The 16545-nt window shown below is 38.3% G+C and overlaps 1 protein-coding gene across 2 annotated transcripts in view; it reads left to right on the forward strand.

The window, feature by feature from the left end:
• Positions 1 to 15586, forward strand: part of LOC134533283 (myosin regulatory light chain, smooth muscle-like) — a 95515-nt gene extending 79929 nt beyond the window's left edge. For both annotated transcript variants that reach the window (XM_063370735.1, XM_063370736.1), the window contains one exon: positions 15004 to 15586. In XM_063370735.1, coding sequence (XP_063226805.1) covers positions 15004 to 15150 — 147 coding nt within the window. In that variant the 3' untranslated portion in view covers positions 15151 to 15586. The remainder of the gene's footprint in view (positions 1 to 15003) is intronic.
• The last annotated feature ends 959 nt before the right edge of the window (positions 15587 to 16545 follow it).

A 16545-nucleotide genomic window follows, 5' to 3' on the forward strand; every position in this document is an offset into this window, starting at 1 on the left:
ATACAATCCCGGAAATTCAAAGGAATTTACCAGAATTAAAACAATTGAAAAACTTTTTACAAGCATTATGTATTGTTTTAAATTTTACAAGAACTCGTACCAAATAATTTATCCAGCATTTAATTCTGCAGTGGCTTGAACTGGCTTACTCTCAGCTTCAGTTTGTTTGCCAAAGTAAGTGTCCAGCTAGATCATATTCCCATGTACTCACTCATCTTCTTGAAGACAGAGTTTCAGCAACTACTCTACTTCGTTGGAATTGCAACTGGCAGTACTGGCTCCTCGACAGCTGTTTTTCCGTAAACACAGTCCAAACATAAGTTACATTTTAAAGCTTCGTTACATCACTACAAAGGGGGAAAATATAATTTAACTCGTTTAAGGTATTTAGGTAATGGAAACATTTAAAAATAAAACCAAATTTAAATTGTGCAAAGAAAAACCATTATCGCTTACCTGTAATACAACTAGCGCAGTCTTAGGTTTAGATACAATACCAGGCGACGATGCTACACAACTGCTACTTCTAGAACCTGTGCTCATGCAAGTCTCCAACATAAACTGAGGAGTCTGAGTGTATGGCTGTATTCCACATTAGGCAAACGGACTTTGCATTACCAGTTTTCTATATGTCTACTCAAACTGTCTATACGAGTTACCCACAGATTATGATTATTACAGTGAAAGTTCATACGAGAAGGATTCTTCCCACATGTCCTATTTGGTGTCTTTGTGCATCACGTGCAAATGCGAAAGAAATATCACAGTAGCTTCAAGGGTGTCTAGTCATTGTAAAAGAACCTTTCAAGTGTGGCACAGTTCACGTCCTTTTAATTCAGTTTTTTTAACTATACCTTTTATTTTTACATTTTAGTTTTCTGCTTTAATATAAAGGTTTTTTTATATTGGCAGTCTGTTAGTTTAAAGATAAAAATGATGCATTGCAAATAATTCCTTACAAATATGTTTACAGTTTTAATTTAAATCTTAAAGGCTGCTTTAATGATCTTTTGAATGTACATTTACCCATGTGAAATTGTCATTTAATTTATTTAAATGATTGACAAGTTTTAGTTGGATGGAACTTGCAAGGATCGTCGAGAGCTGGTGCTATTAGCCGCGGGCCGACTTACAGGGGTTTTATTCTAAGTTTCTCGGAAAAGAGTTCCCGATCGTGATGCCACGATTATCGGAAGCTTTCTACAATTTGGTATTCTAAGTTACTTTCATCAACTCGAAACCTTTCGATTCTCGGAAGCCAACTATCGGCATGTTTCGAGTATACAATTGCTGTCGAAAAACCTTTGCCGATCGGGAATTAGCAGCCAGTTGAAATCATGGCAGATGCACGATTTATGTGTACACAAATAGTTAAACATTGTCGAAAATAGTACATTTTTGGGCATGATCTATTTTATGATATTTTACGTAAGTGTCAATTGTGTTTAATATTTTGTAAAATGAAATGTTTTCCCAGTAGCATTGAATATGTATGATTTTGGGGCGTTATTCAAGTAGTTGACCTGACAGTCACGAGAGGACAGCAGGGATTGCGGGAGTGCGAGGCAGTAGCGCGCGCTGCGGCGAACACTTAATCGGAATTAAGTTTCGCGTCCATCTACCGTTTCCTGAGTGGTAACAGTAATTACTGAAGATATTTGTACATTTATTATATATAAAATATTGATCCATAATACATGAACAAATATCTTCAGTAATTACTTTTACCACTCAGGAAACGGTAGTGGACGCGAAACTCAATTCCGATAAAGTGTTGTAGTAGTCCTACCGGCCGCTGCGCGCTACTGCCTCGCACTTCCTCAAGCCCTGCCATCTCGTGACTGTTAGGCCAACTACTTGAATAACGCCCCAAAAACACGAAAGTATTTCTTCATATGGAAGCGACTTCTATCCAATCAAATAAATTGAAAAATTACATAATGTAAGTAGTGCTCCAGATACATAATAACTAAGTGGGAATGTAAAGACGTTCTTTCTATAATAAAAATATTATAACGAAGATTTTATGCAAGAAAATTAAAAAATAACCCAACTTTCAAAATAAATATTCATAAATTATTCGCCTGTTTCAGATATCAAAAGTTTCAACAATAACTCAGCGTGTGTATTTTCGATGTGGAATTCGATGGAAATTTTCTCCGCAAGAATTCGGGGTGCTCCTCCATAAAATAAAGCAACATTTTAATTTGCCTCTCACTCACACGAGATCGCCGAGCAGCCATTATTTCAATAATACAATGACCGACCACGTGCAAACAACTCTAAACATTTCACTTCAAATATCCCGTAAAAATAATTTAAGAAATAAACATTTTTCGCTTGCTCGAGCACTTTTAATATTACTTAAAAAATTTATAAATACTTTTATCAACATTGAAACATCTGGAAAGTATATTGTCTTATAAACTCTGTGTTTTTATTTATAAATTTGTTAGAAATATGAAGTGTATTTTTGTTGTTATGTTGCAGTTTTCAAATCTCATCTTCGCTGCCAGAAAAATTGTAGAGGGGGAAATCGTAACCCGAACTTTGCCGAGATAGTTAGGCCTCGTAACGATACCGCGCTTAGAAAAGCAATTTCAGTACCTTTCGATTACAATCGTTCGGAACCGTGTGTTGCCGGTCGGCCAAAGAGCTATATGTCGGAATCGATATCGAAATGTTCCGATAGAAAACGCTGGAAACTTAGAATAAATCCCAGAACTTCCACTACAATGAAGCCATAGCAAATAACTTTATCTTAATACCCTCACGTGTATTTACGCATCACAGATAGTGAATGAACAAGAACACTTGTGGTTTAAATCATGCTGCGAGCTCATTATCATACTTCTCTTGTATACTGTTGCGATTTATAATGTGGGGAGAACTGGGTTCGTAAGGTTCGTAAGGGATAGTCCAAATAAGTTTTAAAATTAAGTGTTTTATTAATTACTAATATTTACATTAATTATAAATAATTGTACTTAAAAATGTCCGATCACAAATCAATGGCACTTAAATATGATTATTCTCCACTCACTCAATGTCTGTCAAGTTCCGCAGTTTGCACTCCTCACTGGAGCTAGGCTCAACAGTGGTTCGCCCCTTACCTCGCGCCTGTCCACACACAGTTTCGCGCCACTCAGTCGCACTCTCTCGATCTCGTCACTCCGCGTCGCGCCACTCTCGAGGGGCCTCTCACCCTCTTCGCTGATGTCACACTTCCCTGAGCTCGGAATCCGCTCGGAAAGGTCGAGGGGTTTCTTGGAACTCCCGTGGAGGCCGGCGTCGCGGCTTAAGTATACAGGTGTGCCCTTATCGAACCAACGAGAGTGACTGATGACGAGTCGCATAATCCCGGGCCGACCCAACGCCCGAACAGTCCAGAAAAGCAGCGTCAATTCACGCTACTCCACGCGGCGGCCTGTAAGATTCTCAAGACCACTCAGAAATAGATGACGACGCCAAAGCAGCACGATGCATGGGGAGCGGGTGGGGAGGGGGTAGCGACGACCCTTGTAATCCGGCCAGGCGCGCGTGGCAACAGTGCGCGGCACACGAGACATGCGCATGATGCCAGTGGCCTGGCAGGGCCGCCAGCCAACTCCGAACAGGTAACAGGTAACAGGTAATGAATCCCTTCCAGCATATTCCCTCAACCGGTCCAAATGTACCACTTTCATATATCCCCTCTTTCCTCTCTCGATCCGGTAGACATCATTTAGCCACTTCAAGACTTCTTATGGGCCTTTCCATGCTGCTTGAAGCTTAGGGCACCTTCCCTTCCTTCGTTGCGGGTTTTACAGCCACAACTAATCGCCCTCCTGAAATCTGGTTAAGTTAACCTTCTGGTCGTACCTTATCTTCATTCGATTCGTCGCTAATCGAAGATATTTGCGGGCCTTCTCATGTATAAGTGACATTCGCTCCTCTGGACGATTTACATTATCAGTGGTGCTGGTCGGCTCCTTGCGCGGACGACAGAACCTGACATCACAGGGCAGACTCAACTCCTGTACAAACACAATACTCGCAGGGGTCTGCCCAATGGAGTTATTGATAGCAGATCTATATGCCATTAGGAACAACTGGATGTGTTGATCCCAATCATTTTGATGCTCGGCCACAACTTTGGCAAGGTGTTCCTCCAGAGTTCTGTTGAACCTCTCCACCATGCCCTCGGACTGAGGAAGTAGGGCTGTATTCATGGTTTTATTTATTCCCAGTAACCGACACACCCCCTGAAATATTGTCGACTCGAAATTGCGGCCTTGGTCTGAGTGGAGCTCCATTGGTACCCCAAATCTGCAAATGTAGTTGTTGACTATTGCATCCGCAATGGTAGTGGCTTCTTGGTTAGGAAATGCATAAGCCCCTGGCCACTTACTGAAGTACTCCATTGATACCAATGACCTGTTACCATCTTTAGTCTCGGGAAATGGTCCAGCGATATCAATGGCTTTACTCTCAAATGGGGCCCCTACGTGGAAAGGCCCTTATTTTCCCATGATTCCTGTTTTGTGGTCCTTTTAAGCCGAGCATTCTTCGCATTGTCTACACCATGCATGGGCAAAGTACAGCCCGCGGGCCAAGTGCTAGTCAATCTGGGTTTTGAAATGTATTTTCTGCTTAGCTAGAATACAATAATGGTTTCCTTCTCACTGTGTTTAAGTGCGGTATTATCACATCTAACATTAACTGAGTTTGCACGCAACCTCGCGTAGGCGTAGTGCGGTAATAGATGTCTGTATATCAGTAGCATGGCGATGTGGAGTACCTGCTTCGTTCCTATGTGCATGTTTATTTTCTCGCTGTCGAGGTGATCTAGAATGTTTAGTCGGCGATGTTGGTGGAGTATTGTACGAACATTCACCGCTCCAATTCCTTTGTGGTGTTGATTGTGGTCTATCATGACCTTGACGATATTGATTTTTTTTTCGGGTGTAGTGTACCAAGAATCATCCTGTTGTTTTCCAGAATCTTTTGAATACCGTTCTCGCTGTCGGTGATAATGTTTATGGTTATTATACCACTCATTCTGATTACGTTTGGGCTTGTTATTACGCCATACTAATGTATTAACTTGAGGTGTGTGACGAGTGTTATTTTGTTTATCGCCCTCATTGCGACGCTGATTCCAAGGCTGGTATACAGGGTTAGGTTTGATATATATAGGTCGTTGGTTCTCCTCGCGATCGATGTTGTTCGTTCGACTCTGACGATCTAAACGTTCGTAAGCTAACAATTGTTCTCTAAAATCCGAAATATTCTCGAAATTTTGTCCGGACAAAGGAAGCTGGCATCTCATTGGTAATTGTCCTTAAACCATTGCTACAAATTCCCCGTCGTCCATCTCTACATCTAAATATCTCGTTCGTTCGAACATATCACTCAAGTGTCCCTCTAACAATCTATTTCTCTTTGGATCAAACTTTTCCCCGTGTAACATCGCACATAGATTTCCCTGTAGTTTCAAACTGCAATATTGATTTAGAAATAATTTCTTAAACTGTTCGTAAGATGTTATGACATGATGATGCATTTCCCACAAATAGTAAGCTGTGCTCTTCAAACTGCTACCTAAACATTTTAATTTTTCACTTTCGGTAAGGTTAAAATGGGATGCATACTCTTCGAACGTTTTCAAAAATTTTCGTAGATTTTCATGAGATTTAGCCGAGAATGTGGGCTTATCCTCCACCCAATGACGTGAAGGATGGTTCAAAACTGATGTAGGATCAATCATCACAATAGGTTGTCCGTCAACTGTATGCACTGTTTTCCCTTGCGTTTCATTGCCCGTGATATTACTGTGCACAGGTATAGATGAAAATGTAGCACGTGTTTCTAATGGAATTGTAGTGTCTGAACTCGCAGTTGGTAGGTCTGCGCGTTGTAATGAAATTCCTTGAACTCGATTCTCTAATTGCGCGATTCGGTGAGTTACTATTTGAATTTCGTCTGATGTATCTGTTTTGTGTTGATGTAATTCCGTACGAACTTCTGCGAACTCATTTTCCGTAGTACGAACATACTGCGAAATCTGTTCCTCTGCAGTACGTTTTGCAGGTTCTTGACACGTTGCCTCGGTGTTGACTAGGCGTTGATTTATGTCGGATATCTGTTCATCTACCGTTGTGAATTTAATCTTTACCGACTCGTTAAAAGTCCGTACTTCATTACGGGTTTCGTGTATTTGCGAAGCGAAATGTTGTACGACTTCTGTCATTCTATCATTGACTTTATCAATTTTATCAGCTAGCTTACGCGTTAACTCTTCCGACTGTCTACGTGACTCTTCCGACTGTCTACGCGACTCTTCCGACTGTCTACGTGACATCTCTTCCAACTGTGTAGTTAATAATTGTGCGATTCGTGTCCAGTCGTCTGCATTAAGTGTGCTAGTAACATTACTCTGTGTATTATCTGTGGGCCTAGAAATATTTACATGTTCCGTGTCAGTTTGCACTCTTTCGACCTGTGGTTCTATGACAATCCCTTCACTAACCTCCATGTTTGCGATAGTGTTCTTGTCTGCCATGTCGTTTGTCTTGATAGTTTCCTGAGGGGTGGGCCCTTCTCTCCCGTTTTCTCCGTTATTATGTTTGTCTCAAGAAATAAGTGGTATCATCCATAGACATTATCTTTACCTATCCTTGCCGTCTGGTTATCCTGTTTCGTGGCCCCACGTTGTGGCGAAACTTTATTATCTCTGTAGAACGTGGTATATTTATTTATTGAAATTGGCCGCCTAATTTTATATATATATTTCTACAGAAATAAACAATTGATTATGATTCCTCTTATTAATATTGTTTTATCCAAGTTATTACACTCATTTGTTCCTGGCTAATTTGTTTTCGCTTACAAGACATGTAAGTGTCTAAAATGTGTAATAAGAAAGTGTAGAGTGAATCATAAACAAAATATTCATTTATGAATTTGATTTGTGAAATGTATATTTTAAAAGTAATGCCAAAAGTTGGGAATTTGACGTAACTAGTTATACCTTCCAAAATATAAGTTTTTTTTATTATTATCTTGACTTAAAAGAACAAGCATACATAAATGACACCTATTTAGGTGATCAAATAGTCTCAATAACATATATACTATATCAGTGATAGTTATCTGTATGCGAACATATATTCCTAGAGAGCCAAAAATTTTAAGTAAAGGTATTTCTTACTAGTAATGTCTCGATTCACGTAACCTTACGTCTAGTTCAGTTGTTCGGAGACACTGCAAACTCTGCACAGATGACACAAGATGTGCATACAGTTGAAAATACGCCACAGGAACCGACAAATACCAGATTTACGACACAAGGAAACAAACCAAGGGATCAATTCGCATGTAATGTAGGTAAAACACCAGAGTGGATACCAAACCCGAAACTTATGTTTGAAAATTCAACACATCAGAACGTACAAGGAGGAAGTAATGTAATGGGTTTTAACAACCGTGATTTTAATTCAAACGCGACTTGGCATTCACAAGAGGCTAACCAACATACACAACCGTTAAACTAAGTGGGGTTAGAGGGGATAGACTCCGAACGTCTAACCCAAAACTAGAGAATGGAGTCAAAAATAACTATAGCGGGAAAACGGTGAACATGTCAATGGGAAGGAATACTAAACAATTACACACAATAATGTTAAATAACAACGACAGGGAATTTTTAAGCGATGAAACGAGTGAAGAAACCGCGATTAACGAAAAAGAAGCTTTATGTCCTGAAATCACTTTAATGATAAACGGAGTAAAAGTTCCGGTATTATTAGACAGCGGGGCTGAAATTTCTTGCATCAGTTCTGACTGTGTCGAAATGATTGAAAGTACAGGAGTAAAATTACCTATTCTGCCAGTGCCGAACTTAAAGATCATAGGTGTGATGACTAAATTTAGCCCGATCATCAACAAACAGACATTACTAGAAGTGAATGGACTTGGAACAACTAAGTTAGTACCAGTACTAATTGTGAAAGGATTGGCGAAATTCATTATTCTAGGTACTGATTTTCTAACTAAATTCAACGTTATATTAGATTTTGGAAGATGTCTAGTTACTACTAATGACGACGGATTGTCATCAACCAATGCGGAAAATTGGAAATTTACTGATCATGGTTTATGCACGTTAAAGAAGGAAAGAAGGGAAGAACAAATATGTTGTATTAACATTAATGATTCAATAGCTTCAGAAGCAGATTTGAAGAATGCTACATTAGGTATCGCATTAAATGACGAAAAATTAAAAGGACGTTCATTTGAAGTCTTATCCTTACATAGGGAAACTTTTTCTGACAAACCCGGATTAAACAAATCATACCAACCTAAAAATGAAATTACGGAGGAAGAAACACGGAAAGAAACTCAAAATTAGGTAAAAGCTCGTTTAATAGCTGCCACCGACGCGCGCAGAAGAGGACTGAAAACTGCAAACAAAATTAATTTATCTTGCAGCGACTTACTAAAGAGAACTAATTACAGTAGTCAATTTTGGGAATTGGTTACAAAGAAACTTTTCTTATTATATGAAGGTCCGTATCGCATAACTAAGGTTATAAGAGAAAATTGTTACGAATTAGCAGATATTGACACAGGGAAAATAATAGGTCACTACAATGTAACACAATTAAGAATTTATAAAGACCCTAACATGATAAAGAGTTAAATTTTCATCTTGATTGACAAGCATCCCATTAATTAAAGTTTGGAGGGGCAAAGTAGTCGTTTATTTGAAAATTTGTTTTATTTACACACGCACTGATGATATGAATGCACAATATTTCTATAACGTGAAAGGTTAATGTATGTACTGAGTACAAAACAAAACAAAAATATGATACAATTGTTTAACTATATTTAAAATAGAAAACATGTACATATTAAATGGAGAATTGTTTTGTTGTTTCGTTATTTGAGTGTTGTTTGTATGTAATTATTGTATATATTTAACTATGATATGTGTTAAAGAGTAAAAATTGTCCATAATGTATTAATGTTATTGGAAGAATACCTCCAGTGTATAGTGTCACCATACACAGTGTAGACATTCTTCGGAGGGGCATTCTATAAAGGTTGAACTTGTCAACTTTATATACAAGATGGAGGAACTAAATTAATGTATCATATTTTATAATTTCACTTCTGAGCACATTTCTTTATTTCTCTATGAACCATAAGTCAGTAATTTTGTATTTATATCTTTTAACGTAAAACTTCTTTGCTCAAGGAACGAGATGTTTTTTTAACCAGTAAGGAGGGTATTTTCAAAGTTCATGTGTAATATTATATGACTAAGAGTTTGTAAAACAATCTGGTATTGGTCGAAAAGGTATAACAAAAACTATTGCTGGAAAATAAAAGTTTGTTTGGAATTTTAAGTGAGAAAACGAAAAGGGGAATTGATATAGGAACCTTCGGATAAGCTAGACAAGACATGTTATTACTGCAGAAATTCGAATTAAGACTGTTAGAATACGTTGAAGAATGGCAAGAAATAATAGTAGACCTTAATAATATAGAAAATTTGGAGACATTTATTGAATTAAAGAAGAATTATTATTTGTAAAAAGATTATAAGAAACATCTAGGCGTTCCCAGGATGAAGACTATGAAACCCGACTACGAAGATTGGAAGTAATATTGAGGCGTTCCCAGGATGAAGAATGAAATATTCTGAATAATTGACTGTACGAGATCATCCGGAAACAGCGAGAGGCGTTCCCAGGACAAAGACAAATAACAAGAGGCGTTCCCAGGACGAAGACGAACAACGAGAGGTTGTTCCCAGGACGAAGGCTTGGAATGGACGATAGGCGTTCCCAGGACGAAGACATGAAACAGCGGAAGGGCATTTCAAGGATGAAGATGTGGAATCTTCGTTGCTGAGTTCCCGTACATCGAAGACAGACATCGTAATGCATAGTTCGTTACTACTGAACTATACTAACAGGTCGGTCAGATATTTGTAAAGGAATTTTACAAAACTTACCAGCTTTGCAAAAACTAACACACCGGAATAGTAACCTCACGAGAAATCCGTTTTCAATACTCTTTAAACCAATACCATACTGTTTAAGTCTAGTGACAACTTGAGTTAAAGTTAAAAAGTTTGTATGTCAACTAATCTAATGAACTTACGAATTTTCCCACGAAATACCCAGCTCTACCTACTGAATAGTCAGGACAATAAATAAATTTGAATAAATTATGTATAGCAAACATTAGCTGAGTGAAGAGTTGCAATAAAACAGGTTCAAAGAGTTTGATACTATTTTACTGGTATTAACAAATTATGAATATCTGTTGATAATTATGGAATGTCACTGAAAACTGATAACGGTTATTTCCCGATCACGTTGCGAACATTGTGTCATTCATAATCAAGTCTAAATAGCCAAATATTTTAATGTTTACTCAGTTTTACAACTTCTTAAAAGTTGTTGGCGCCCACAAATTAATAAACACATTAGAACGAGTCTAATTACTTTCGAGTCATTCAAAGTCAAATCGGTTTATAATAAGAAATAAACGCTTTGAGAGAGAAGGCCCGTTTATTTATTATTATTAATTCAACTTTACAGACAACCCCCTTTTTTTCTTGATATCTGATTGTGGCTTCAGATGCAATGACTTCTAATTCCTAAGTAGAAGTGGGTACGTACATAATATTAATGATCTGTCTCAGGGAGTATGTCACTTATTCACTTTATCTTAGAATACTTTAATTTTACAGTCTTAGTCAAACATGGTTTTTCCCATGTTATGGGACATCAGTTTTCGAAATAATAATATTATTGTTAATTAAGTAAAGAGTTTACAGAAGTGTCCAAGCCCTGCCTGCTGTGGAAATTTTCTAGTTATTAGATTTATTTTTCCATAAATGTACGAAAACCAAGAAATAAACATTTAAATAAAAAGAGTGACGGAGGGAGATAAATTAGGTAATTAACTTAAGAGTTACTTGGTAGGGTGGAAGAGTAAAATACAGTTTTCGAATCACTACTGCTTTAAAAACAGAAAAGTCGCCTGTCTTTACTTTCTGGACATTATTCACATGATCAATAATACACCCGTTTTTCTCTTTCAATAAACTATTCTCAGCAATGATAATATTATATTGAATCAATAGGAAACCGCGTGTAGTTTTCAAAATCACACAAATTATAGAAAGAATGTGTGCGCGCACTCCGTGTGGGTCGCGACAGTCATGCCAGTTGTTAGTGAGTGAGTCGCTACGCAGCGCCACCAGTGCGGGTTTCAGACCCGTGTATGTACGGTGCCAATAGGTATGAGTAAGAAGCACCATCCAAACTTAGATTTTCTTAAGCCCTTTAAGTTTTGATTGTAATTTTTGCCTCCTTTAAGTTTTGATCCCTTTCGTTTCGTTTGCTTACTGGGTTCAAGAGCATTATGCATGGATGTAATCATCACAATGCTTACCAAAACTCATTGGGGTTCCTCCGAAGGAAAACTGAAATTAATTTTCTTTATCATGTCATCTGTCTGTTTAAAAATGTTGGAATAAATGGGTCAATTTAGATTTCGGAATTATTGTGCGCTGAGATGCCTAAAAATCTTTCAATATTATTCAAGGGTTTTTAATTTTTTAACTCATAAATTATTTTATAGCCTTTAAATTTCTTCGAAAAAAAATTGTTTTTATTTTTAGTTACTCTGACTCTAAAGCGAAAATTTTACATGTCTTTATACCCTATCTCGTTTAATTTCTGGTATCGTAGACAAACTTGAGAAACGATTTTTAACTTCTTAACACCAAACGGCTGCTAAAGCAAAGCTGCATTTTTTTTAATTTTACAGAAATAATGCAATAGTTAATATGTTCGAATTTCAATTTTTTTTATTATAAGTTATGATATTTCACTGAGAAACTGAAAGCCTGTTTCATTTAAAACCTATTTTATTAATTTAGGCTCTTTAAATATCTTGTGTAAGCTGTGCCGTGTATTAGGGATTTAGGCACTTTTTATTTAAAATTTTGTAATCTTAAATTTTTTTTTAAATTTTTTTTTCATCTTATTTTCTTTATGGTCAGGCCCTCAGCCTCTGTTCCCAGAGGCGAGCTGATTTTCTTTCCCAGCCTCATGCTAGCTTAGCATTCTGGCTAATATTTCTCCCGCCTCCAGGCAGGTCGGGGTCCGGTAACTTTATTTCTTCGCGTGTCTACTTTTGCCTACAGCAGCTTGTGAAGCAGTGCTGAGCCCTGCTAACTCTGTCACGAATCGGTATAAGGTTCACTAGCAGCATGACACGACAGGAGGATCCCGTGGGCCTTGCGTCCCACAGACCATGCGTTTTTTGAAGCCATCCCCCCCCTGCTCCCCCACCCATTCTTCTCAGAAGTGAAGCAAGGAGCGACGACCGCACGGGGACTTTAACCGAATTCAAGGCCATCTCAGGCTTGACAGCCGCAGAGACGATTGTGGACGTTAACGACATCTAGCGACGGCTGTGGTCACTAACGCCACTTGTGTGCGTCGGCAGCGCCGACACTACCGCGCTCGCGCGGAGGAAACGAAAACCTTTCTCCCCCTTATGTCTCAGGCCGCTAGGGGGCACCTCTGGTTACTCCATTACCCCCCTAGCTTGACACTCTCGTCGGTCACTAGTCGATTTATTAGTACTTCTTCTCGCCACCAAAAAATAGCGCCTCAGTCGCGCAGTCACTCCAGTAAGATCTAATTTTTTTTATGCCGGACACCTTCGGGTGGGCTCGGTAATTTTCAGCTCAGAGCCTACCCCCCTCCCATTCTCTAGAGACCCCGCGCTTATGATGTACTGACGATATCCCGCGCTGAAGTTACTTCGGTGCGCGCCTCCTGACTGACTGGTACCGTTTGTATCTGCGGTCTTCGGCGATTCATCGACATCGAATCGTATACTATGTAGTCTTCTCAGACTAGAGGGATGAAGTCCCTATCTAAAATTAAGAGCAACCAGTCAGTAGTTTAGTTAAAAGTAGAGAAACTTAGTATTTTTGTATATATTCTTTTTTTAATTAATCATGATGACTTCCGTGTCTACCGCACATCGTGGTTCGGGTTTTTATGAGACGAGACGCCCTCTCCTGAGCGCCAGGACCAACACCCTGTTTTGGTAAGTCTTGACATCATCCCCCCCTTTAATTTCCCTCTATTGGCCTTTTGCGCCATTTAGGTATACTGTCTGGAAACAGGTCTAATTCTTTGGAATTTGGACTTCTGTTTCAGACAGGGTTCCAAGTTTGGGGCAGCCAAATTCCTCATCCAGAACCTCTGGAATCGGTTCCTGAGCAGAATCCACCATCTTTAGGCCTACTACCTCGATCACCGTCTAACTACAGCCCCGGGTGATACCCGCATAATTCTATCATTTTATTCACGAACTCAAAAAATAGTGTAACCCAGTTAAGACAGCGGACAGTAAAAGCAGTTCGAGGAGACGAAATTTATATAATGTTTTGCAAGGACTATATGTACAACCTGTAAAGTTAGCGATGTTAATTTCATTCATGTTTTTTAAATATTGTTATTTTTGCTAAACATTCAGGGCCGGCCCGATAGTAAATAAGTTCAAAGAATATTATATAATAAGTGTAATTGTGAGGAATTTAAGTAAGATCACTTATCAATGAAAAACAGATGTTACTAAGGAAAATTTAATCTATAAAAAAAAGAAAGAACAATGATTAATAAAATAAGGAAGTCTATAGACGTAACAGTTGTTTTTATTTATTTAATATATAATAACGATCCTTTTTCTCCCAAGTGTTCGTAGGGAGTCTCTAAATTTTCTTTGTTTACTCCTAGTGTCGCCTCTGATATTGACTTTTATAGCTATTAATTCTGGGCCCCAGTATTCAGAGTTTCCAAATCTTTTTATCTAATTACTTAATTATTCTTTAAGACACTTGGGGTATTACAAAGCTTTGCTTTTCACTTTACATGCTTCCAGAAAGATGTTACCTTCAATATACACGTAAACAAGTAATATATTTATCTTGTAGGAAGGCATGTGTATTATTTAAAATAGGTATATTTTTGGTTTGTATATTAATAATTGTGTCAGTAACTTGTACCAGTCAACATTTGAATAAAGAAAATTACCAAATATTCTGAGCATGTTTGTGGTTAGCATGATCGACAAGGATGTGGTTAAATGTTCTTTCTTGGTCAGGTTTATAAAGTTAAACTGAAATTATGGACCAGCTCAGTACTATTAAGTTTTTGTAATAAAAAAATTGTGATGTATAAACGCAGGGAGGAAGAGTAAAATACAGTTTATAACTTATAATAAAAATATGTATGTACCTACGATCAATTAATTTTACTCTTAAACACATACTTTCTATCAGGGTGTGGCCACGTCTGCATTATTAGGTACCTACATCGTAAGTGTTTAAAGCTGTTTTTGATCTTCAGCTAATAATTGAAGGGCCATATTGGTTAGACACCCAAAATATTGGCTGAAATGTAGTATTTGCATTGTGGAAAAAGTTTAAATGACTATTTTTATTAAAGTAACTGTTTTAAACGATGGAGGTTCTAACTCATACTGACTTCCCATCATCTGACGTTAACAAGAATCATTTCCGAAATGTTTTGGGTGTTACAATATGGCGATGGTGTGACTTCAAATATGTCACAGCATGCCATTTCCTGAAAATACCTAACTCTATGCTTTATAGTTTATAATTATGCTATTATGTTCTCTTCATGTATGTGAATTTTAATTAATAAGTAATTTGTTAGAAGTTATTGTAAAAATGTTGTTGGAAAGAAATGTTTCGTAGGTCATAATTGTGTACAGCTCTCAACAGTATAAAATTGAGGAACATTTATTGTGTCAGAGGTATGGAAGTGTGTCGATTATTCTCCGTCCAAATATATTCCACGTGATTATAGATAACTATTCGGTGTTGATGTTTATTAAGCTCGATTGTGACCACGAAGAGGCTTGCAGATGTGTCAGAGCTGTGATGTTCTGCAGGTGGAGATCGCCTTGGAAGATGCTCCGCTGCAGGTAGACAAGAGGACGGGCGCCGGCAGCATCGACTACACGCAGTTCTGCAAGATACTGTGCGGCCTGCGCAAGAAGACCCGCGACCCTGTGGTCGAGGACTTCCTCAAGCATTGAGCCGTGCAGCAGCTGCATACACCAATACACCACTCCTTCCCTGCACCACTCTCTTTCCAATCATGATTTATTCTTCTTTAAACTGTGTGTCATGTTTAACATCCTAGTATCCCAGATAATATATAAACACTTTATTCTGCAGCCTATTAAACCACAGCCAATGAGAAACGAGGCGCAAAAATAATGGGGCTGTGATTCGTGGACTGCCGAGGGAACCTATTCGGTGGGCTGTCGCTCGTGTAAACACCTGCACAAGAAATAACGTATAGGTACATTAAATGGTTTATTTGTTAGTAGGACTGACAAAATGTGTGCCATGGTAACAAAATATCCTCCAGAATTTTGTATATTTGAGTTTCAATGCAAAAAAGTTTGATATTTCATTACTTGTATGTATTTAAATATAATAAATTAAATGGTCAACAATAAAAATAAATACTTAATTATAACAAAACTGTGTGTCTGTTGGAAAACTATTTGAAAACAACGAATGCATACCATTGTTTACATGAGTTGATACAGCTATTTTGGCAAATCGTAGCTAATAATGGCCCTGTAGAAAAAATAAGAATCGGTCGATATCCATCGCTGGTATTTAAGAAAACTTCACGACGAGTGCGCAGCCAGACACAATATGAAGGTTAGGGATGCCTCTGCTGCAGATTCAATCAATGTAGTCGTCATATTTCACACTATAAAATGCATGTTTGCTAGGTTCAAACACCATGTGAAATCCATTAAGTCAAACAGTAGGCCTATTATTTATTCCTGTTGAACACTGTTATAAAATTCCAGTTTATTTGATATTGTTACAATTAATAATGTGGGTAGAACTGGGTTCGTAATAGATAGCCCAATTAGGTTTTATTACAGTTTTAATAATTATTAATATTTACATTACATAAAAGTCCGATCACAAGTCACTAGTACTCAAAAAAAAATTTCTCTGGTCACTCAAAGTCTGTCAAGTTCCACTGTCTGCCATCCTCACTGGAGCTAGGCTCCAAAATGATTCGCCCTTTATCTCGCACCTTCCCACACACTTAGTCTCGCGCCACTCAGTCACCGCACTCTCACGATCCAGTCGAACTCCCCATCGCGCCACTCTCGGCGGGGGGAGGGGGTCTCTCGCCCTCTTCGCTGATGTCGCGCTTCCCTTCGCTCTGGATCCGCTTGGACTGTCGCGAAGGCCGGCGTCGCTGCTTAAGGGGCCCGCCTACCTGGGCACACATACGGTGTGCAGAGCTTCAGGAAAAACAACGCGATTTCAAAACTACTCAAGATAACCGAGTGGGACCTATTTACGAATAGCATTTAAGAGTTCGCTGAGGCCCGAAAACTACTTTTAATTTCGGATTAAGTTTTTAAACTGTATTTTTCGAAGCGTTAAAATGC

Source organism: Bacillus rossius, chromosome 6 (assembly GCF_032445375.1).
Source record: "Bacillus rossius redtenbacheri isolate Brsri chromosome 6, Brsri_v3, whole genome shotgun sequence".
NCBI lineage: Eukaryota > Metazoa > Arthropoda > Insecta > Phasmatodea > Bacillidae > Bacillus > Bacillus rossius.